The sequence below is a fragment of the Cyprinodon tularosa genome, unplaced genomic scaffold, assembly GCF_016077235.1.
Source record: "Cyprinodon tularosa strain WSP-4 unplaced genomic scaffold, ASM1607723v1 ctg431, whole genome shotgun sequence".
NCBI lineage: Eukaryota > Metazoa > Chordata > Actinopteri > Cyprinodontiformes > Cyprinodontidae > Cyprinodon > Cyprinodon tularosa.
In genome coordinates, this window is record NW_024039154.1 from 229,749 (window position 1) to 255,000 (window position 25,252).

Sequence of the window (25,252 nt, forward strand, 5' to 3'; positions counted from 1 at the left end):
CCTAAACGCACAAATTTTTCACCAAACCAGCCTCTCATCCACACGAAGCCGGCGTTTCGGGGGTCTGTAAACGATCTTTTTTTTATTCAGCCTTCAGAGTGGGAAGATTTCGAAACGCCGTTTTCGCGTTTCCATCTTTACGCTCTAACCGCATATTTTTTTTACACGCATGCGTCATAGCGTCGCCTCTAAACACGCATGCGCGACCAGTATCACAACAACAATGGCGCCGTTGCTGCTAATGCTACTCACCCTGCTGTCGGGCTTACAACAGAATCTTCTTCTTCTGGAATATCTCCAGGAAGAACAGAGCAATATCGACGACATAGTTCAGCACCTGAATTTGACTTAACCACGAAAATGGACCCGCAGGGCAACCATGTATAAATATTAGTGCGCATGCCCAACATTTCGTCGCTTATTTTTGCTTTGGCACCACAGCGCCACTTACAGGCCTGGCATACATTTTGCAGCGTTTTCATGCATTCGTGTGGACGCTCACATTTATTTTACGTCTCCGTCTTTACGGCAAACGTTTTGGAAAATATCAGCGTTTCATGTTCGTTTTGACTTCGTGTGGACGGGCCTAAATTCAAGTTTTCTTTATCTGTTTTGGGGGTTTTGTGTTTTATTTTATGTTGGGAAACCAATAGTTGTCGAACAAGTCATGTCCACAAATAAGGAAAATAGTTTTTAGCAGGTGTAAAATTCACCAGACGTTATTAATCACATCATCACCTAATGACTATTGCTCATCTGCATTAAGATGGAATTGGAGCTTTAGGAGAGATAGATATGTGTTGAAGTTATAGGTGATCAGAAAAAAAAAAAAACCCTCTAATCAGACCCAAGCTGTACAAAGGCCCATGGTTATCCCAAATTACTTTTTTTTATTTTCAAATTGATGTAATTTTTAGGGAACTATACATTTTCAAAAAGTCACCAACTTCACACAAAATTCCACCCCTAAGTACACTTAAATATTTCAATGAAATAAGAGGGAACATGGCTAAATGGCTCTAATGAGCCCTCCAAAACCCAGCCAGACCATGTCGGTTCTTGAAGTTTTGGTCAAAAGATAGACCCCTCCAAAACAACAAAAGTTATTTTTCGGGTACCAACAGGTTTTTGCACATTTTGGGTCACATGATCATTATTGACTGTTTTGTAATGGCCAAAACTAAAAACATTGATGGTAATTCCAGTGGTCTTTAGGTGTTGGTTACAAATTTGCTCAATATCCTCTAAAAGCATGAGAAATTAAATCTATCTACCGGTAAGTAGTAAGATTTTAGGCATGTTAAGGTCCTAGCCTTTCCTTGTCATGAAAAACATAAAAAACTCTGTAACCTTTACACAGATGAAGGTAATTATACAAAAATGGCTATGATTGGTCAATGTTAGATGTTTAATGACTCTATGTGGTCGTATGCTGACATCGTCAAAACCCCTGGGTACAGAAATTAAATTTTTTTTAAAACTTCTAAACATTGCATCAAAAAAAGAGTTGGCAAGTCTAATTACAGAACATTGTACCCATGTATCATACCATATATTTTCTATAATGATGGATGGATGGATGGATGGATGGATGGATGGATGGATGGATGGATGGATGGATGGATGGATGGATGGATGGATGGATGGATGGATGGATGGATGGATGGATGGATGGATGGATGGATGGAGTCTTTGAATTTTATATCATTCAAAGTATAGTGGTGAATTTTTAATGTAACAAAACAAAGCTGATGATTAACAAGCAAATATGATGTGATATTAATTATCCTTTGATCTCGTCAAAACAGAGAACAAGGCCCTGATTTTTGATAAGGAGCGATAAATTGCATGTAAAAAATGAATTGCTGGTTCAGCTTGTAGGCTTGTTTCAGGTTATCTGAAAAGGTGGTGTGCATAAGATAACAAATCAGTTTCTAATTAAATGGATAAATTGTGTGTGCTACTAGCAGTTTGGGAGGGGCTGTAAAAGAAAGATGAAGTTCTAAGCTGTTGGAGGTAATAATGATAATGATTTTAATAACAACAGCCCCAGGAACCAATGCCTCCTTTCTGAATGCAGACATTTTGCATGCAAGTTTGGACCTCATTTTCACAAAAATTGCTAAAGGCAAACAAGAGATTATAAAAAAATGAAGAGAGAACAACATTAAATACACTTTTAAATGTTGGACTGTTCTCAAATGAATTGAAGTTACCTATTGTAGTTGCTTTGCAGCAGAAAATCTGTATATAACAGAATTTCAACAGAATTTGCCTATAAAGGCAAACAGAGTCAGTATTTATTGTCAGGATTATAATCAATAGAAGAACTAAGTGAGATAGAATCACATTACAAATGTAAACCATCTCATACTTATGAAATATCTTTTCTTTTACAGCACACATATTGAAAGGATTTTAACAACATCAACATAGAATTTAATGGGGAATAAAGACCTGCAGATTTCTACTACTATTAAATAACTCAGATCAATATCAGGAGGAACAAAAAAGAAACTTATGACATCTGTTTCATTTATTTATAAGATTTTCCTATTAATATGCTCTCCATTGTAGAGTTGACACCGGACTTTGTTGTTCACCCCCTCCTATTCTAACCAACAATTACAAGGTGTTTAACTTCAAGTAGTTTTTTTTCATCACCATTTTTCAAACCAGGTATTAACTTTATCATTTTTCTGAGCATACACAATCTTAAAGGGACTTTGGAGCAACAGTACCTCCAAGCATTCGGTTGTTTTCCCTCTGTGCTTATTCGTATGGCTCATAACAGGAATACACATATGACTGCAGACTACAACTCTAGCTTTTATAGTGAGATAAGTGCTTGTCTGAACATTAAAAACACAGATTGTGTTAATTAGTACGGCTTGCAGATGCAGACAGGTTTATTATATGAATTCTATGTAAAGAAAATATTGTATGGTATTTTACACCTTACTTTATGTCATCAGCTATAGCTAGTAAAGAAGGGGAAGAAAAGGAAAGATGAAATAAAACTTACATGTTCTATAAGTTCTCTAACCATGCCATTCCACTGGCCCTTGTCATCCTGAAAGCCATATTTCCCATCTGGCACCAGGCGAATCTCATACGTAAATCCCAGGATTTTGGCCAGCTCTTTCAGCAAGTCGATGCAGAATCCTTCAAAACGGTCGTTCCCAACCAGTGCCTTGTCAGACTTCTTAAGCATGACATATGGCTCCTCCTGCACAGACCCAAAAGATCAAATGAGAAGCAATGGTGAGGTCAGCTTTTTCAATTTGTTTCAGCACATGCACCTAATTGAAGCAAAGCGATCTGTGCTGACGAGTTGCTGTAGCACTTAACAGATAGTGACAGCAGATTCAAGTTCGGTGTGTGGATACAAAGAGACCTGGAACATCAGAGATGGCTGACTTTCTCCCTTACAGAAACTTAAGGTACCAGAATCCTAAGCTACAGTATATATGGTTAAGACAGACAGCAGAAAATATATCATTTTTATTTAAGCTATTATTCTAACGAAATATAATACATTTTTTTTTATTATTTGATACCTATTACTATCTTCCTGTCAGATATATTGCCAATCCTCTAGTGAATTTCAAGACATTTTGATTAATTTATGTAAAAGTGTACTAAAACCTATTGTAAACAATAGCCAGTTTTATAATTCACTAAGTGACCTTAGAGGCACAGTAATTGATTCTCTTTTGAAGGTGACCTCTTGCATTGTGGTTTAGAGTGAGGGTAGGTTAATGTATAAAAGAGAGACATTGGGAGAATAAAAGGTGGAGTCAAAGAGGATTAAAAAAACGAAACGCAACCAGAAAAGTATTATCTTTATTTAGTTAAACATAAAGCAAAAAGTTTGTCTTAGTCAAAGACCAGAGCTCACACATTATGCACATTTTGTAATGAAGATATCAATTACAATTATGAAAACAGAAGCAACCACCTAGACATCTGGCCTAAAAAATGATGTTTACAAAAGGTCAAACCTTTTCAGTAAGCTGTGCTCATATTTATCAATAATATTGCTTCATTAAAATCAATTCAGTCTTGTCATCACTGTGTTTAAAATGGTGTTGCATTGAGAAACGCAACACTAAGCCTTTTTTGTCACATTGGGGGAATTTAGGTGAGGCATTGAGAGGTAGACAAAAAAAAAACATAAAACACATGATTCTGCCCGTTTCTAATTCTCTACTACAAGGTTTTCCCTAAATAATCAAGGTCATCAGGTCAACCTGCGCTCTACTGGCAGAAGTGCAATAAAGCTCATAATGCACCTGCTCTCCTGCCCTTATATGCAGCTCTCTGGCAGATAGACTGTCAGAATATCGATAAACAAGCGTGAGCAGATGTCCGGCATTTCTTCTTTGATCCGCGGAGTCCTTGTTTCTGCCTTACCCATACCAGACAACTTGGAGCTTTCTAATCGACAGCGACCATGTTTCTGCCTCCTGACCTGTGCCTCTTGCTTCTCTCTAAATCCATAAACCTGAATCTGCCTCCATGGTTCTGACCCTAGTTCTGGTCTCTGGTTCTCGGCTTTCTTACAGATCCTGCCTTTGAATCCTGTTTTCATGGTTCTGACCATTATTCTGATAAACAGTCTGGAGAGAAGACTGCTTCGGAAGTGGTTTGTTACCTCTGTTGTTTTCCAACCTTTAATCAATTTTAGATTAGTCTGATTCTCTGAGCATCTGACATCCTTTGACACCATCCTAACCTTCTCAGAAAAAGAATCAAAAGTCAGCCTTTGCAGCTGTGTCCCGTGCCAATCAAAGTTCTGCCCTCACCTATTCACTCACTAATGTTGCTCTGCTTTCAGAGGTTCCTGATCCCTCTACTGAAGATTGGCTGCCATTTACTACCTGGAGTTTTAAATAAAACTTTTAAACTGTCTGTCTTTTCCAGTCCTTTGATTTTCTAGTTGTTACAATATTATCTGGTCAACATGAACCCTTCTTGAATGATTTGCTGTTTCCCAAGGATCACCTGACTTAAAAGAGACTTTGTTTCCCAGTCCTAATTATGGATACCCTGAAACCTTAACTTAACCCAAAAACAAAGTTGGATTTTTGCTTTTATTGTGGAGGCAAGGACAGTGTCTTGATGTCCATTAAAATATCAGACCCAATCGAGGTGGGAACTCTACTGAGCCTAAATCTTTCTCAGTCTCCTCGTCATTCACCTTTTCTTAGCTGACCTTGTGGTTTATTCTGCTACTCACTACATTTCTGTGTTCATTAGCTCAGAGGCGGACACAGAACTTATGGTTGTCAGCTTTGCCCAAAATCTGAGAGTCAAGCTTCTCCCAGCACCCTCCTCCAACAATGTCCTACTGTATCTTTGGAGGGCCATCACCTCAACAAGACCAACCAAGTTATTGAGAAAATTTGCCAGATTATTGGCGGTAATCATCGTTAGGAAATCTCTTTTGTCCTAAGAACTTCCCCACTGCTACCTATACTGTAACTCTTGGTCCCATTTGGTTCAACAAACACACATCCCATATAGACTGGAGAAATACTGTACGGAGGTTCCAGAGCAGTCAAGCTTGCATTTAGCCACCTGTCTTCCGTCTGTCTCTCCTGTCTGTTTCTCTCCCTATCTCTGAGACTGATGTGGAGGAGAATTATCCTAATTTTCCAAGGTTCCAGTGGATTACCACAGTCACACAGAGGTGTTTAATAAGTCTCATGTCACTCCATTACCACCTCATTGGTGCTATGATTGTTCTATTGACTTCCTCCCAGATACATCTGCCCTAGGTGGCACCTTTACACCTGGTGTGCTCCTGAATATTAGTCCATTAAGAAATATGAGGACAAGTCCCTAAAAGCAAACTTCATTCAACTGCTTTATTCTGCTGATGTGGGATTCCTTTTTTTTTTGTTGGAACTAAGAATTGGTCTCCTTAACCATGTTTTGAAGTTTTCAGTTCAATTCAGTTTATTTATATAGCGCCAATTCACAACACATGTCATCTCAAGGCACTTCCCAATTCAACCAGATCTTACAGTCAAATTGATTCAAAGTTTTCTATCTAAGGAAAACCATTTGATTGCATCGACTCAATGACTCGAAGGCAGTCCCTCACACTAAGCATCCTTGTAGCAGCAGTGGAGAGGAAAAACTCCCTTTTAACAGGAAGAAACCTCCACCAAAACCAGACTCAGTGCAAGGGACCATCTGTAGAGGCCGTCGGGTGTATATGGAGACAGAAGAAGACATAGAAAAAGAGGCAGAGATGCAAAAGCAACTGTAAACTAGCTCCACAGGCGGCCCGGTCAAGGAAACACACAGCTATAGAGGGATCAATGACTTCACTGTTATGAACATATACCCTCTCCCTCTTATAAAACACTGCTTTAGATCAAATTCAGGGACTAAATGTTTTACCAAGTTGCTCCCATGTAATTCCTATCACCTTCTTCATATCAGAGAAGGACATTAATACAAAACTCCTTTCAATACTCCTATTGGTAATTATGAATATCTGGTCATGCTCTTCAGCCTGACTACTACCTCTGCTGCTTTCCAGTCCCTTGTTAAGGATGTGTTAAGAGATATGGTCGGACACTTTGTTTACCTTGACATCTTGATCTATTCCAAGGTCCTTGAATCTCCCAAATGTAATGTTTGATCTGTTCTCCTTTGCCTTCTCTAAAATAGTATTTTTTGTTAGAGTGGCTTGATTATTTCCCCCAATCAAATCATGATGGACACTGGTAAGACCACTACTGTTAAGGAATGGCCAACCCCCACAGATCGAAGCAATTACAGAGGTTCCTTGTTTTCACCTAATTTTTTTCCATCGGTTTATACTAAACTGTAATTAGGTCGCTGCTCCCCTTAATGCTTTCAGTAAGTTTTGCTGGAATCATCACGCTAATAAAGCTTTTTCATAAGTCAAAAATCTCTTCAAGTCTTCCCCGTCCTCCATTCCCCTGATCCAAAAAAACTATTCATAGTTGAATTCCACGCTTCTAACACAGGGGTTTGGGCAATTCTTAGTCACAGATATTCTGATGTACCAGCACCCCTCGTCTCTCACCTTTCTATGTTATTTTTAGATTTTTTTCACCAGTGTTAAAGATCCAACAAAGAGAGAACAAGGTTCCTACTACTTGTGATGTAGCTCTGAGGTGCCAATACACAGACTAGTCAATAATGCACAAAAAGCAAAACAAAATAATAATTGAGGGACAACAGATGCTTCACATGGAGAGGTTAATAATTAGAATTCCAAAGACTATGCAAAAACCATATGTCGTTTAAATCCAGTATACTGAGAAATGGTAAACACAATTGTGTGACAATCTTTACATTGACTTCCATAACTTCCTGTGGCCTAACTGTGACCCTTACCCTAAATCTAACTGTTACGGGGACATACCTAACTCAATCCAATCCTAAACTAAATTTACATCTTAGTCCTAAATGTAACCCCAGATACAAAATCAGCAATACCCTTTGTGGAGTTTCTATGGAATTATTTTTGTGTTTTTATTAAATTCATGAAAAAAAAAAATATCTGAAAGGGAAAATCATTTTTAAAGTAAAATTAGAAGAAAAAAAAAAGTCAATGCTGATAGTAATAACTAATGTTATTGGAGACTGAAGAAAAAGTTTTTAGAGAATATATTTTGTCATAGAATAAATAAATAATAAATTAATATTTGGAGAATGATTTCCAAGGGTAAAAAGCTTTCAGAATTTGCACAGAATTGACAGCTGAGCAGTGATATGTGGTACTTTCGAGATGAGCAAAAAGAACACACCTACACACACACACACCAAGCACACACACAAACATACATACATACATACATACATACATATATATATATATATATATATATATACATATATATATAATATAAGTATATATTATCACTTGATGAATGTCTGTAATCACTATATTGAAGCTAAAATGCACCGACTCTCCCTCTTTAAAGGAACTTGCAAATTCCATATACAAAATTACCTCTTAAATAGACAACAAGATACAGTATGAATACAATGAATTCAAATTGTTTGGCCAAAAACTTTGGTTGTCCAATTAACTTGATCAAAAACTTTGCTTGTTTAGTGAGAAGGCCATTACCATCTGTTTCTAGCTTTCCTGTTTATGCAATTCCCCAAGGTTTGGACTAAAATCAAAGTCTTTATACCAGCTCAACCCTTCCAGTCGCAGCATGAGCATGCACAACAAAAAGAGGGAGGCATGCTTGCAAAAAGGCATCACAGGCAATGGACTGCAAACAATTATTGTAAGAGGAAAAACACATTAAGTGCCCTAATCTCTTTTGCAAAGTTATCAGTATAAAGCTGTCAGATGTCTTGCTCATGCATCACTGAGAATCAGTGTGATGCAATTTCATTACACTACGAGGGGAGATTGATATTAAAGTATAAGCTCTCCTTAACAGTTTGAAAGTTTTATGTTCCTAAACTAATGATTCCCAAAGAAACTGCAAATGAAAAAGGCTGTCAGATACAGGAAAATATTTAAGAAGAGAGAGAGAAAAAACAAAAAACCTGCTTAACACCATTCTGGCATTAAATTATCGACTTGTACTTTCTAGTATTGTAGTTTAACATAAGATCACTTAAGTAGTTGTTCATTTTCTCGATACTGGGCCAGAATTAATATAGATGGCACTCGATAGGCAATAATTATTCCCTACCACAATCCTGCTTTTCATAATTATAGCTTTGTGGCACACTATAGGCATAATAACAGTGTTTATCGTTGTAACTTTAAGGGATGCACAGGGTAATGTCTGCCCCGTCACCTTGTGATAGGGTCTTCCACAGACACTAGCAGGCTGTGTGACAGTTAAGGAAAAACAACAGCAAGAATGATAATATGGGTCTAACACAGGCATTTTCAAGTTCTTTCTTTCTGAACATGCAGTTAATGCTCTCCTGAGGTCAGGAGGTCTATTTATGCTGTTTTGCTCTTTATTTTGAATGTTTTAATACCCACTGAGCCTACTTCCAGTTGCTACAATGCAGTGTTCAGCAAGAGTATTTTCCTGTGGTGAGAGCAGACAAATATTGGAATGGAATTTTTCTCAATCACAAGCAAAGAGTATCAGGCCTTCCCCAGCTTATTAAGTAGACTTGTGAAACACATGGTAGCAAACTCGAAGCATTAAAAATTTATAAGTACTAATGAAGATTTTCTTATATTCAAAAAGAAAAGAGAGAAGATTGTCTTATATTCAAAAAGAAGAGAGAAGATTTAGGCGACTTCACATGAAGCATGGATGGCTACTCAGTTGAGCTCTCAAATTTTAACATACTGTACAACCATCTATCTGATTACAGAGAATTTGTGCAAAGTAATAGTGTGAAGTAAGGTGCACACTTCACAGAAGTTTTTAACTCTCTGCAGATGCCTTTAATGGGACCCTTAGTTTAGCTACAAAACAGCACGTAGAGAGCGATGGAATGGATTTCTGTGGCCATGTTGCTTCATACAAGTGCAAACCAAGTGCTATGAAAACTGTAGGACATGGTGATGTACAGACTGGCACCAAACGGCTTTGTAGAGGGACAGAGAAGTTAAGGGATGGAAAAAGAAAAACACAACTCCTCTGTGTGTAATCAAAATCACTCTCAGTAATCAAAATAATCTGGTTTGAGATACTGGCCAGACTGCAAGTTACCAAGTGTAGATTTGCTGTGCCCCTCTTTTTTTAGACTATATATTTGGACCTTTAAATCCACTAAAAGTAACTTTATATAAAGCAGCACAAAACGCTTTTTTTTTTTGATAATTCTATGCTCCCAAAAGTGTAGAAACATAATCTGGATCACTTGAGTTCCAAAATGATTTTGCACCAGTGCACAAAGTGCAGTAAGGTGCATACATTAGCAGCCCCTGAAAATGACCCTTCCTAGTCGAAAGCCAGTCGAATGGCAGCCCACCTCCTTCCAACTCCCTGCAAAAACCCCTCCAACTTCCAGCCACTGCAGTGACCCCCTCTTGCATCTTTTGTTTAATCTGACTCCACCCTTTCACTGAATTAGAGGGTCTGACCAGCAGATGACGCTTCTCTTTAGAGCTTAATGTCCACAAATCACAACAGAAAGAATATTTCAGTACAAATATGTTTAAAAGGGAATTTTAGGGGAGCAGCCAAGGAACAGCCAAGGGCTCATCAAGTAAAGTGGGGACATTTTGAATGGCTGTGAGTTTGTTTAGGAGAAAGTTGACAAGCTTGTACAGAGCTCTAAGCCTGAACACAATAAAGCACCACTGGAATTAATTATAGTGGATATAGGGATCTAGGCCATCTAGTCCAATGCCAGTTTTAGACATCAAGTGATCCCTTAAAAGAGAGTATTTCAAAACCATATTGAAAGCCTTTCCAAAGGATTATGTGTTGTCCTATCTTTGCATTTTCAGTGACTATAAAGGAAACTGTCATTGTAATCATGGCAATGTAGTGTAACTGGGGAAGCGGCACATGAAATATCCTGTAGTAAATTAAAGTCAACCTGAATTCAATTATTTTATTAGTAATAAAGGTGAAAAGAGTTAATAATAGGAGTCATGTGACTCACCAGAATAGTGGTGATGACAAGGGAACGGTTAGCAAGGGAATCAGTGATGTTCATCCCTTTTCGCTTTGGCACTTCTGTGATGTTAAGACCTCCTGATGCACTCCACTTCCCCACCTGTAGAAGATGAAAAGTGTGCAAGCTAAGTGTTCCATGTCTGTCGGCAAGCTATGACCTCCACAAACTCCCCCGCCAACCATCTCCTGCATTAGTGGCAGGTTGAACACATCTCCTGCAGCATTAAATGATTGGCTGAGTCACCTTTTATCAGCAGGGTAAGGTGATCTGCAAAGTATGGTGTAGTTTGGAATACACACTGAAAGGCAAAATAAAAAAAAACTGTGCTGAGTAAATTACAGAATGGAAAAAAAAAAAATTACTGGATATTGATATATCAGAATAAAAAAAGTTCTGTTTGACTGGGATGATGATCAAGAAGGCTTATAAAATACCTAATACCGTAAATAACATATTACAAAACATGTTTGCATTTATGCTTTGAGTATTCAGTCCGAGTTATGGTTTCATAAATTAAATGTAACTGTCATTATCAGGAAAATGCATTATTTAAATCTTTTTTCAAATAACTTATAGAAAACGCAGAAGAAGAAACAACTGCTTCCATTCGGTGAATAATTTTTCTCTACATTTTTTCTCTGCAGAAAGATAAACGAAGCGATCTGAGCAAATCAAAAGAAGTTACACATGCTAGAAGCCTTAAGGCAAATATCTCTGCACATTGTAGAAGCACACTTTGGAACATATCATTAGCACAAATAGTCCTGTGGCTGCCTATAACACTCTCTGTTTGCAAGTCGAGGTTTCCACCAAGCCATCCTCTGTTTCCTCTATTACTACACTCTGAGCTTTTAATATTCACTGGGGTTTGTGCTTGAGGTGAATTCATTTAAGGATGCTCGCCACCCAACACACACAGACACAAGCACACACAAAGCATGAAAAATGCCTGTTAATGTCCTCCCTGGCTAATCCAGAGAGAGGCATATGCTCTAATTTGAAAACCACATTAGTTACAGCTTGTCACACAACCAAAGCAGACTCCAGGAGAGAATTTAAAAATATCAGGATGCTTTCCACTTAGCAAAACTCCTTCTAATAGTACCCAATTACAATTAGTTCAATTCATTTAACATGATTAGCATGAATTAGTCGATTCAAAAGTTATTTGCTCATGCAAACACACAAAGAGCATTATATTTAATTCACCATCCTGGGCATGCTCCCGTCTACTTAAAGTGACACACTAAGAACCTGTTCATAAACTTAGGCTAATATTCTATTACAAGGGATTAGTTGAGAATAAAAAAGACCATATTTTAGCCGGCTCACCCAGTTAAAGCCGATTTTGTGGATATACAAGGAAGGAATGATAATCCAGCAATCTGCAGTATACAGTGGATCAACTCTAAAATGGCTGAGCATAGGATTTGCTCAATAATAATACGGCATCAAATATTTCTGTTAATTCTTCAGTTAAAATGCCTTTATACAGGACAAGGTGTCAGTGAAAAGGAGAGGAATTATTTCAAAGTTCAATTCTGAAGAGTTATAAACTGAAGAGCCTCTGCTATTATACTATGGAATCCTACGCCTTTAGGAAGTTTTAGAAAAAGACATAATGGGACTTATCCTCATTGGAGTCATTCATACTGTATGAAAGCCATTTAGCCAATAATATCTGTTGCAGTTGGCCTCCAGTAAAATAAAACATGATTTGTTCTACAATTTCAACTGTCTGGTTGTTGTTTTTCCTTTTTTTTCTGTCAAATGTGCTTATTTAGTATATTACCAACAAATACTTTGTTTAAGCATCACTTTAAATAGCACTCAGCGAGGTTGTGTTTAATACCCAAAAATGTACCCCGAACCAATTTACTACATGGTCGACTAATTTGTCCTTTTTACAAAAGGCAGCTTTCTTCCTTTTATGAAGCCAAATAAAAAAAAATAAATAAATAAAAAAAAACATTATCAAACATAGAATCCTAACATAAGTAATTTAGACAAACTGCAGGCCATTTATTATAGTAAAATACTATAGTATAATATAGCTTAAAACCAAAATTGATAACTCGTATATCCTGGCCTATTTTGATTAGGCATCAGGCTTTTTGCTTTCAGAAAAAAAAAAAAAATCATAATAACTGTATGGGGTAGGTTTTTCAAAATATATCAAATGTTTTGGTGATCTACATAATGGTCATAATAATTTTCATAAAGTCATTATATTCTGCTCATAAAGGCCAATTAGGAAAGCTTGTTATATTTGCTTAACTTTGTTGCAATCCTTCAATCATATATTGCATGAGGTCCATCAGCAGAAGACAGTTTGGTAACTTAGAATATATCTTTTAATCACAATCAACATCTTTTACAAAGTGTACCTTTTCAAGTCCATCCTCCTTCAGACTGATGATGTCCAGGTCAAAATCTGTGCGAAGGCCAGTTGTTTTGTTGAAGGACAATCTTCCAGTCAAACCATCCCAGTGAGACTGAAACACAACAATGCTGCATATTGAGAAAAACATTTCAAATATAATCAACCATATAGCACCTTTAATTCTTTTTGTATGGAACCTTTACACATCCATCCATTATCCCTATGTTAATCCATCCACCCATCAATACATCCATCCATATATCTATCCATCCATCCATCCACCCATCCATCCAATATACCCACTTAGCTGTGCAGAGTGACAACCATGCACCAGCATCTACAAATTAAGCCAAATTAGTTTACACTCAATTAAGCAGCGGTCATGTTTTTGGACTTTGTGGGGATGCCAGAAGAGCCAAGGCTGGGAATTCAAGGTTTTCTCAATTTGAAAAGTCCTGCAAATTTACCTCACATGACATGATGTTATTACCTTCATTTTATTTTTATATTCTTAACCTGACAACCGAAATGGAATAAATAAAATGATATGTTCTGCCCAGAAAACTGCCCTTAACTACATTTTATCTTTCTGTTGAAATAAATTCCCACCCACACATACACAGACCAAAAGCACAAAGACAAACTGCACAAGATGCATTTCCTTTTAATTACATTTTACATCCCAACGCCTCCAACACATTTTCCCTCCAGACTACGGAGTTAATTAGCAACCATCTTCTTTTGCTTGATTCCTCGTGAAGGGGAAAACACAAATGCCCCCTATTATGATTGCTTGATAACTGCACCCACCAGAAACAACTGCAAGTCCAAACAACAATTTGTTCTACTTACCTGTTCTTATCAAGCCATTTGCAATCTAATATGACTAGCAGATGATAGCCAATTTAAAATTCTTAAACAAAAATGCGATAAATGTACTTTTCTGTATAAAAAAAAAAAATAATAATAAAAAAAAAAAAACAGGCATCAATGTCACTCACATACAGCCACACATAAAGCCATAGTCTCTGATGTGCGCACTGGATATTTAAAAGTTCTTCAAACAGTTATTGAGTCAACCCTTCTAAGTCAACCCTTTGCACTTTACTAATAGTTAAAAACCCATAGTGTGAGAACCTCCAGTAGCTCTCTGTCCAGGCTGCATCTTGCCAGAACCTGTTGTGTAGAGATCGAACCTTCAAGGAGAAATCTGTTACACTCTATTTTTCAAAACCCTCCCATACCTCATTCCCTCTGGCATATTGCCATCGAGGTGGGAGGCATGTTCAAACAGCTTTAATCCAGAGAATGACATATACTATGCCTCAGCCGTATCACATCCTGAGGGCCAATTCAACCTTTAGAACATGTCAGACTCTGATCTTGAAGCAAGTGTAAATTAGCACCGAGTTAAAGTTTTATTACCAAACACATTTTTTTTAAAACACTTTTCTGCCTTCATTAGAATTAGGTGTATATACTGTAAGAGAATGTTTGCTTAGAATTTCCAGCAATAATTTGATGATTGCTTGTTTGACTTTATGATATTTTATGAACAGATAAATGCCAGACACTGTTTGTTGTACGATCATGTAAATATTATGTAACTAATATATTTCTGGCTCATAATCTGGCAAAAAAAGTGAATTGCTTCTACAACTTTAGACTATTATCATTTATTAAATTAAATCATGCATTTCACAACATGTATGCCTAACTATACAGACTTATTTAAATATGTGACATATAGGATACTATCCTGCTAGTCCTGATTTACAAATATTCTTCTACACTTTTACCACATCATTTGCTACAGTTATCACCTCCATCTCAGTAGATTTGTTCTAATAATGGAGCTCTTTCATATTGTCATTTACAATTGAAATATACTTATATAAGAGATCACTAATTCTATTCCAGGTAGAGAACTGCTCTGAGAAGTGGTATGACCATTTCCACCTAGGAAGCATGAGGAATCCTCATATCGTCAGTGCAAACTATAGTGGGCTGTTGTCTGAGCACCCAGGCAGTGTTAAGTTTAGTGGAGCAATTTGTTATTTGCTAAATTTATTTTTTAGTCATGTTTGTTTTTTGAAGGACAGGCAAATCTGACAAAAAAATCTAGAAAATCTGGATTATCATAACTCTAAGCAAACTATTGCAGTCTCCTTTTTTATTACATGGGATAATACATATTTTTCGAAGCTCTTGCCTGTTTCCCTATCCCTGAGTCATGAACTGAACCTAATATTCCATAAAGTATTTGCAAAAATCAGTTTAGTATGTCTCTATGAATCTGCAAAGGTATGTTGCTTTAGCATGCAATATGAGATATCAGTGTACACACTTAAAAACACCTTGAAAGCTGTGGTGAAGTGCACCAGAAGCACAACTACCATCCTGACAGGTTTCTTTTAGGGTGATTCATAGACCTGAGGAAAATTTTGAATGTGTGCAAAGGGACTGTTATCTTTGCTTGAGAACAGAGGGTGGATGAAAAGCAGAAATGACTCGAATCAGCCCACCTTAGGTATCTTTGCAGGTCAGACACAAATGGTACTTTGCTTCAAATTCACTGAAGCGAGCAGAGGATTTGGGCTATGCCAATTTCAAGCACTGTATTGCTTGAATGTATGTGAAGATATTGAGCCAGGGGTTCCATATAGAAAGATCAGGCTCATCTCTGTCAAAGATAACCCCTGGTAAAAGGAAATACTTGGAAGATCCACAAGCTAGATCCATAAAACGTATTCACTTCACCTATGCTACCTCAAAGCTGGTGGAGCCAGAAAAAGTTTTAGCCTTGATCCCGGTCACGATTACCACTGTCCTAATCATAAACACAGGCAAATGTTTACCTATTTTAACCTATTATTTATTAGTCTAATATGAAGTCATCTAACCAAAGTTAGATGTGATGTACTAAGTCTGTTTTAATGCATAAAGTTTTTATTTTTATTTTAGACAGCTTAAAAAAGAAAAAACACAAACAATTATCTGGCCAAGAGATTTGTCAAGGGATAAACTGAAGGCCTGAGCTTTCTTCTGTTCAGATTGAGCTGAGGTGACTGGTGACTAACTAGCCAGTCAGTCATTTAAAACATTTGATCTTTTTTTTTTTTTATGCAAAAAAATACTAATCAGAGGAACGTCTGACAGCAAGTCATGTTTATGAATATCAATTACTGTAGTTCTATGATAAAAAATAAAGGTTAAATAAAATAAATTGAAAAGAAATAAAAGCAAAACTCTTCAGGGTTGACACGATTACTGAGTGAAGACTTTTTGTTAGCTGATTTCGGAGTCAGTAAATTATTAAAATAATGCAAGCACATAGTTATAAGCAGGTACTTAAAAGTAAAATTTCATTTCTACAACATGTTGAGATAATATCTCAACATATCAGTGGTGTATTCTGTCTTTTAATGAGCAAAATGAGACTTTAAGCAGGCTGAATAGAATGCAGCCAAAACTTCTCTGTTTTATGACTTTCTACCTATATATATCACTGCAACTAGGTGGATATACTAGCAGCCTTTCAAAAACACCCTACATTCTACCCATTCAGTTTTGAAATAAGAAAAAAAAAGTTTTACAGCAACAGCTTTATCACGCAGCAAAATAGAAATTAATACTGTTCCTAGCAATGTTCATTTCTGATCAACCATAGCAGTGACGATTAAATAAAAGTAGTTTGAATAAAACTCTAATTCTTAATGTGGGTGAAGGTTGCACAGGGAGGAAAAAGTTGAAATAGAATGCACTGTCATCACAATGTTCACTGCAACGGTAAATGGAAAGGACAAGGTAAAAAGAAACACACTTGTTAAAAACGGTTTGAAAATGCAAGGTGAGAAAAAATGGAAATAAAAAAAGGGAATTACATATTTAAATGTCTGAGAGAGAGAGCTTTTTATAATCTGATTGTTTAATTGTGGTTTTAAAATCTGCATTTTAAAGTGGGATATGAAAATACATGTTTTAAATTACATTTAATAATAAATTATTGAATAATGAGAAGTCTTGGCTGTATTCTATTCAGGCATCCTGTCAACTGTTTAAAGTCTTTTATTTAGTAATGAATTACAAAATACAATTTCTAACCCTTCAAAAACTAAACTGAAATGGTTGTATTTCTTTTTACGTAATTCTCGTGGTATTCCGTATAAACCAACTCCATCTCAGTAAAGTCTGAGGTAGAGCTCTACAGCTAACAGCCCCTGCAATGCTGGTGGAAAATTGTGAGAACATGTTTTGCATCAAACCCTGCGGAAGTACAGAACATTGCTCTGGCAGGTTGTGTTTGGTATGAACAACTCTGCTCTGTGACAATTTTAGACTCAAATAAGAAAAATGACAGCATAGAAAATACATTTTGAAAAAAAAATTCCATTTGACTTTAAATAAGGAGAATTCCTACAATGTATAAAATCCTCACAAAAGAATATTTTATTTGAAAACTTGCAATTCAAATTTCTAATCTGCAATTTTTCTAAGACTGTAGATTTTCCGAGACACTGAATATGTTATAAGGTAGTCATGCAATATGTGCGTCCGACAGACTATATTGATCTTTTTTCTGATGATTTAAGTTATGAATAATGGGAAATTAAAAACTGACAAAAAGCCACTTTGTTGTGTGTATCAAGATTAGTTTCTCCTGCCATGCGAGTTTGAGTGATCAAAATTAAGATCTAAATAGGATAACACCACCAAGCTTGCACTTTCATTCTCTGGTTCACCACTTAGTTTCTTTCATGATCAACAACTGCAAAGAAAAACATCTGGCCAAAGGTGACCCATCACCTCTTTAATGAAACTCATGAAGCGTCCTCCGAATCTCCAGGGCTTGTGTCGGTGGCACTGCAGTGAGTTCACAGTCATCTGTGGAGCGTGCTGGTATGAGACGGATACAATGTGAACTGCATCATAGGTCAGAGCTGCATCTGTCTGGAATAAGGGGTGAACGTTATTTAAGCTGGTGGATTTTGAAAATATTAATCACACGGATAAGACATTAAAAATAGGTTTCAACACAGACACTACCAAGGGTGTAAGTTAGCAGATTGTTCAAAGGCACGTTTATTAAACTGCATGATATATTTTACCTGTTTAAAATTTAAAGAGGGGACTAACATTAATTGCTTTTTATTAGGTACTTGGGGCAGCAGTGCTGCTTCTAGACTGCTGCCAGTAAAGAGGTATAATAAAGAGGTACCACATAATTGAATTTTAAGATTATTAAATATACTTATATTGAATTTATACCTCAAATATTAGCATTTTCTGATAGCTTTTTACAAAATCTAAAATATTTTGGCGGGATACAGTTATGCAAATGACAATTATGTCCCTAGTTGTCAAGCATCATGCTGTCATTAGCAACAGCAATCTGTATGTACAGATGCATTGTATATTATTCTATTTGCATTTTTATTTACAGTTTGTTGTTTGTTTTTGTTAAATAGACCTGTGTCTGTGATAAAATTAAAAGATACTTTTACATTTCTTTGACAGGAGTACTGTTTGATTTTCTTTTACATTGTAAGGTATAGCAATCATATTCTTTAACTAAGGAACTGAGTCTGTGCAGTCAACTTTTTTGTTATAGACAAATAAAGAAATAAAAAAGCAAAAAACTGGCTTGCAAATGGCTTGTAAACATTTCAAAAGCCTGTTTTAAGAAAACTTCTGTTTACAACCCCAGAAATCTCAGATTGATTATACATTGTATGCTCTAACACATGGCAAATGTAATATGAAACTCAAAATTATAACTGATTCATGGAGCAATGTTGTCAATGCTGCAACTGTGACTGTTTCTCTTTTCTGTGTTTGTTTTTGTTGTTAGATACCAGCAGTCATTGTTGCACATAGGATCTTTCAGGTTGGATGTCAACCTCTGCTGTAGACTATTTGAAGACTAATTATTCAAATAATAGAGAATCAGCATTTTTACATAAATTACAAATAATTTAAACATTCAAATCTGAAGTATATTGTGTCTGTCTCACTTGATGATAGTGTGGTGTTTTGTCTTCTTTATACTGCTGAACTGATATTAAGAAATACCTTCTGGGCTATACCTAAATGTAATATACTGTAAGCAACATTGTCTGCAACATTGTCTCCCTAAACACTTTATCATAAGCTACCTATTGTGACACAAAAAATATATCAGTGCACTAGCAAGGATACAGTCACTATCCAAGAACCTAGACAGAAATATTACGAGTTCAGGTAGAACTTTTCTTTTCTGCAGTTGTCCATTTCAATAATCTTTTTTTTTATTTTGTAATCAGTATTTATTTACATGTTTGATCAATTTTTTTTTTTTTTTTTTACTCAAAACCACAAAAGAATTTTCATAGTTTCCATATTACAATTAAAACATACAATTATACAATTCTTGCCCATTTGAATAGATAATAGAAAATGTGTATACTTAAAAAAAGCATTTATTGTCTATATAATGATTTATTAACTTAGGAAATGTCAGTTTAGCAATTTCGCATTCACAACTTCATACCATTTATTTTTAGACATAATCACTAAATTCTACATATACAGTATGTGTATAATTAATTATGTATGTTTGTATTTGTTAAATTTGTAATATTATTGTATTTTCTGAAATAAAATAATTCACTTATTAAACCTGACTTTAAAAGTGAAGAAGTAAAAAATCTATATTTATACCGTCATGATGCCCTCCAGGAGGCCTGAATCCGGTTTAGGTGGGATCTGCCTTTCCATTGACCATTTCTCCACAATCGACGCAACCTGGGGATTATCCACATTGAGGATGCGAAAGCCAGTCATGTTGACACCACAGAAGCGATATGGCTCAAGGTCAATGGCCATCAGGTCCTTTTGAGAAAAAGAAATTAAAGATCTTTATCTAGCCAGATACCACTTGGGTTGGATGTATATATTCTGTATTAGTTGTTGCAAGAAAAATAGATTTAGACAGCATCAAATTAGAATTAAGAAATAAATATTTAAGCCGTTTATTAGAAATCATATCTGAGAGAGCACAAGTTAGAAAACATGGTTAATGTGCTCAGGTTCTCATAAAAAAATATGTTGTCTTTCTGTCTGTAGAAATAAACTAAATTGCTATGCAATGAGCATCTCATGCATTTTGTCTTTTTTTAATCAAAGTTTTGAAGAAAAAAAAAGGGCTGTTTTTTTTAGGGGTGGCATATTATTATTTATTTGCTTTAATTTGAAAAATTAAAGAAAAAGAGCAAACAATGCTTTTTGTTTGATATTAATATTCAGCTCTTGCATTGCCTTTGCATGTTCTATGATAATAAAAAGGAATTTAGAATAAGCTTTTCCTATTTCTGGGGCAGCTATTGTCGCTGACGTGTGAATTCACATGTTGACACATGTCGTGTAAAATTGGGCCGGAGGGCTAGGAAAAGACATTTGGATGAACATAGATATTTCATTAGCACCCTGTGGGGTTAGTGCTGGGGGACTAAGAGCATGTAAGACATTCACTCAAGAACGGTCATTTTACCCTCTGATAAAGCTCTCTTTTTCCTTTATCTGGAATGCAGTTCAGTTTTTCCTAACTTTAAAAAAGAATCCATGCAAATTACTGCAGCTGCAAGCACTAGAAATATAAATATGAAGTTAAAATGTTAGCTTAATATTTCTGTCTTTATTTAAAAAATTAGGACGATAAAATAAAATAAAATAAATAAAAAAGCTTACACTCTTCTGTATTAGGAGAGCAATTCTGCATTATTACAGCAAATGAATATGAAATATGTTTTCCTAAATGACAGACTTAAAAAACTATCACTGAACATACCATTTTTTAAATAGAAATTACGATGCATTACAAACTACCACACAAACCTAACACTCATTGAAATCAGGAGGGGAGAATATTATGGTTTGGGGCTGTTTTTCAGTACATGGTACTCATTTGATGTATATAGAGCAGGCGATGACCTACTTTATTTCAAGTAAGATATAAAGGAATAAAAAGAAGAACAGATTGCATAGAGGAGAATACCAGCATCTTCAAGAATAAAATACATTTTGCATGTAAAGTTCGATTACATTTACACCTGGGAAACAATAGTTTTTTCAAAGGGAAAACATACATTTTTTCACAAATATTAATATTAGAGTATTAATAGATTTCAGAAAGCATGCTCAATCCTCATTCAGACTGTCATTAAGGTCTACCATAATTAATTTATCTTAGGATATAAGTTGCTTGGATTTTTTAGTAAGCATGGATTACTGAGATACTGTTGATACCAACATCTGGTGTTAATGTCTTCCTCTATTGAACTATTAAAATTATATTTAGGAAGAAAATGGTGTGACCATAATATAAATTATTTTTACATAAAAAGCCAGAAAAAAACATACAAAAAAACACTTTCACTGCAGAAGTCCACACACACACACACACACACACACACACACACACACACACACACACACACACACACACACACACACACACAACACAAACTTAATATGATCCTAGATTTGACTAAAACAAAAAGGATGCTGAAGGTTAAGATGCTGCAGATCTTTGAGTGTATGCAAACGTGTTACAGTAAGGAGAATGATAACTAAGTCCTTTGTTTAAAGCTCTATAAGATCGCTGTGGCAAGGCAGAAGCTATGACAGTCTCATTTCAGAGGACAAGGAAGTTATTACCCCCATAACTGTGAGCTTTTGCCTTTTCACGCTCTAATAAGTCGACACTTCTCTCACCTCTGAAGATGAAACATAGACATCAGTAAATTCCACGGAGAGGCAATTGTATTGCCATGTACTCCATGCAAGTATTCATTACTCTGGATCAAATACTGTTGCCATAAAATCTTCTTATTGCAATATCTACCAGTATGACAACATATTGCAGTTTTAGTTAGGTACAAAACTGATTCTATCAATATATCCATGAAAAATACTGTTGCAAAAAAAAAAAAAAAGAATTAAACAAATTATAATAAATGAGCTGTAATGCTGCTGAACATACAGCAAATATTTTTCAGATTAGCATATTGAAGCAAAATAGATGCTACTTGAACATGACATACAGCATAACAAAGTCATTGGTACGCTGTCAGCTGTGAGAAATGACACACATCATAACTGGACCCCTGTGTCAGAACGTGTTATTACAAGAGAATGGCCATGCCTGCAGAGACAGTGAGGGTGAGCATTCAAGAGAGTCAGGAGACAAAGACAGTAACCGGGGGTGAAAGAAACAGCACAGAGCATGCTGGTACGCATTCTCTTCAATCTGCTTGTTCCCAGATATGAAGGGTAATAGTGAAAACAATCACACTACAAACTCTTATACTGAGCCCCTGTAGATTAAAAATGTTAAAAGATGAGAAGGTCAATGTTATAAAGACCATTTTAAGTTGTTTGCATCATCAAAAATAAAGTATTGAAAAAAAAACTTGCTAAGCTTTGGGTTGATCTGTAATCATTTTTATATTAAAGACTATGGTGCTAGCTGTCAGATAAAGCAAGTCTTTGTAGATAAATATTTATAGAGAGTGTGCATCTACTTCAGTTTTGTTTTAATAGATCCCAGGGCAGCCTTTTATACATTTCATCATAATTACAGGTAGTTACGACTTAACTACACTAAGTGAATTTCTTCTTTGTGAGATCAATAAATTCCTGTCTTATCTTTTTACTTTTACTGAAATAATATTACCACTCTTACATGAGTCCGAGTAAGTTCAATATAAAGAACAAATGTGCTTTAAAAAATAAATGAACATACACACATATTATTTAAAAGAGAGATTTTTTTTGTATACAAGCTTCATTAATCTAATGGTATTTTCAATTTGTTCGATCCGCTTTACCTTTAGGAAGTCAAATAAAAATACAGAAGAAATATATTATTATAGATTTTTTCAGACTGTAAGATGACAGATTTTTTTAACATAATTTCAAAGTTTCATCTGTCTGCTTAAATGTGTACCTAAAGAAAGATATTTGACCATATCCCTCGTGGTGCTCTGTGTGGGGAGTTCCAGGAGTGAGGACTTAGGAGCCCTTTAATAGGGGGCATCCAGGCTTTATACCAGGGAGCAAGAGTTTGATATGCATTATCAGCATCAAGTCAGACCTGCTCCCAGTGCATGTAGATCCTGATCTTGATAAACTAATTGATAGACTGAAAATGTTTGTGGGGTTGTCTGGTACTGTGTCTTATAGGTTAAAACACAGGGAACCCAGTTTTAACATGTCCCATTAAACAAAACACATCAAGTGAATTTATGATGTTTGGTTCCTTAAAGGCTAAAATTTTGTTTCAATGTTATTAAAAATCTCTATTCTTCCTTACAAAGTGTTTGCTAATTCACAACTGTATTATTCCTGACTATGATCACGGCAGCTTATGTTGACGTATTGACATGTGTTTCCCAACCTTTTTTGACTTGTGTAGCCCTTTTGGTAATTTTTTCATACCATAAGTACCCCTCTCAGTCAAAAGTAATAATGATTGTCCAAAAGTGGAACATACAATAATTGATTATAAAATAAAAAAAAATTAAAAAACACTTTACTTAATCTTTTAAATTGTAAATTTAATTTGTAGCAATTTAATGTTTCCATGTTGGGAATCACTGATCTACAACCTCAGTTTTATTCTGGTTAAGACATCTACTGTAGCATAACATTTTAAAATGTTATATTATGACACAGGTAATTTTGTGCAAACCAAAAAAACCTTGTAATCCATATAAGGAACTATACAAGTCATATTCACTCAGTTTCCATGTTTAGCCTCAGATTAAAAATACATATTTGTAGTCTCCCCTGTAAATAATGCATGCATTGTTGGGAGCATTTATTTCACATTTCAATACATTTTACTTTTTTAATCTTGTATTTTTGTTATTTAACTTGTTTTCATTTCCTGAAATAATATATCTCTGAGTGCCACAAGAAATTCTTAATCTGGGTCCTTTGTTCTGGAATATTTCAAAGACAGCCACATGAAGCAGTGTTTACCATCGGAAAACCTGGGACTCCTATATGCCTTCTGATTGTCAAACAAAATTGATGTTATGGACTGGTTCCAAACTCCTTTGGCAATTAGCCACTATTCATCAAAAACTCGAGCAGAGAAGAGATGAGAACAAACGAGACTATTTGCATTAACAAGCATGGTGCATTACCAGAGTGGTGAAGATATAGTGGTAATACTCTGTCATCATCCCCATGGTCTGGGCCTGGAAGGATACAGAAAAAAGAGAATGGGAATTAAAGGTGTAAATGAAGAGAGCTAGGGTGAAGAAACTGATAATTTTCTCACTTGAGAGTATTTAAGACTCCAAACAGCATCTTCAAAACAAGCAGTTGCATATATATCTTTAAAAAGGGTAATCAATAATAGAGAAATTTCTCATGGTTTATTGAGTTTATGAATTTACATTATATTGTTTTCTAAGATCTGCTACCACTTGCTTATTTTTCTAAACCATATGCAATCTACATATTTTTTCAAGTACTTACAGGTCCTTAATTATTTTATTTTGCATTTAAACTGGTCACAAATGGTTTTTGGCATTTCATGAAAAAAATCCTTCAGTCAAAAGAGCACAGTAATATTCACAATATATCCAAACACTTTATCACCGCAACTTGTTTAACTGGTTTACATTTGAATTGGCAATGCATTCCATGTGACTGTGTCTTTTCCAGTTTACTGTACCTAGATGTTGTGAAAAAATAATCAAACCTGGTTTATTGTTATAACACGGTGTTTGGTCCTGTGGAGTAGTGCTTCGTACTTAGCCAAAGATTGCAGGACTTTTTTGGAAGCGTTGGTCGGGAGTGTGTTGTGTTACGGTTGGTGGGGTTTTTTAAGGGCGTTGGTTTTGTCTGGTGTAGTGCAGACGAATTTCGTGGGTTGGTGTTGTTGTACTGGTATGTTGACTAGCCGGGTCACACTCTGGTGGATCTCGGTGAGTTATGTGTGGAGTTGGCAGGGTGATACCGCTGTTATAAAAGTTGTTAGTGTGGGTTTGATTTGCTGGGTGTGGTAGGGGGGTAGTCTAGATTGGGGGGAGGGGGGGGTGGGGGGGGGGGGGGGGGGGGGGGGGGGTCGGGGGGGTGGGGGGGGGGGGGGCGGGGGGGGGTGGCGGGGGATGGGGGGGTGTTTGGGGGTGGGGGGGTGCGGGGGGGGGGGGGGGGGGGGGGGGGGGGCGGGGCGGGGGGGGGGTGGGGGGGGGGGGGGGGGGAGGAGGG

At 36.1% G+C, this 25,252-nt stretch overlaps 1 protein-coding gene across 1 annotated transcript in view; it reads right to left on the bottom strand.

Moving 5' to 3' along the window:
• Nucleotides 1-25,252, bottom strand: part of LOC119792816 (glutamate receptor ionotropic, kainate 3) — a 165,009-nt gene that overhangs the window by 36,888 nt on the left and 102,869 nt on the right. The window contains exons 5-10 of the mRNA XM_038299624.1: nt 24,181-24,234; nt 19,691-19,861; nt 17,798-17,941; nt 12,996-13,103; nt 10,594-10,707; nt 3,026-3,229 (exon numbers count right to left, since the gene is read on the bottom strand). Of these exons, the coding sequence (XP_038155552.1) occupies nt 3,026-3,229; nt 10,594-10,707; nt 12,996-13,103; nt 17,798-17,941; nt 19,691-19,861; nt 24,181-24,234 (795 nt within the window). The remainder of the gene's footprint in view (nt 1-3,025; nt 3,230-10,593; nt 10,708-12,995; nt 13,104-17,797; nt 17,942-19,690; nt 19,862-24,180; nt 24,235-25,252) is intronic.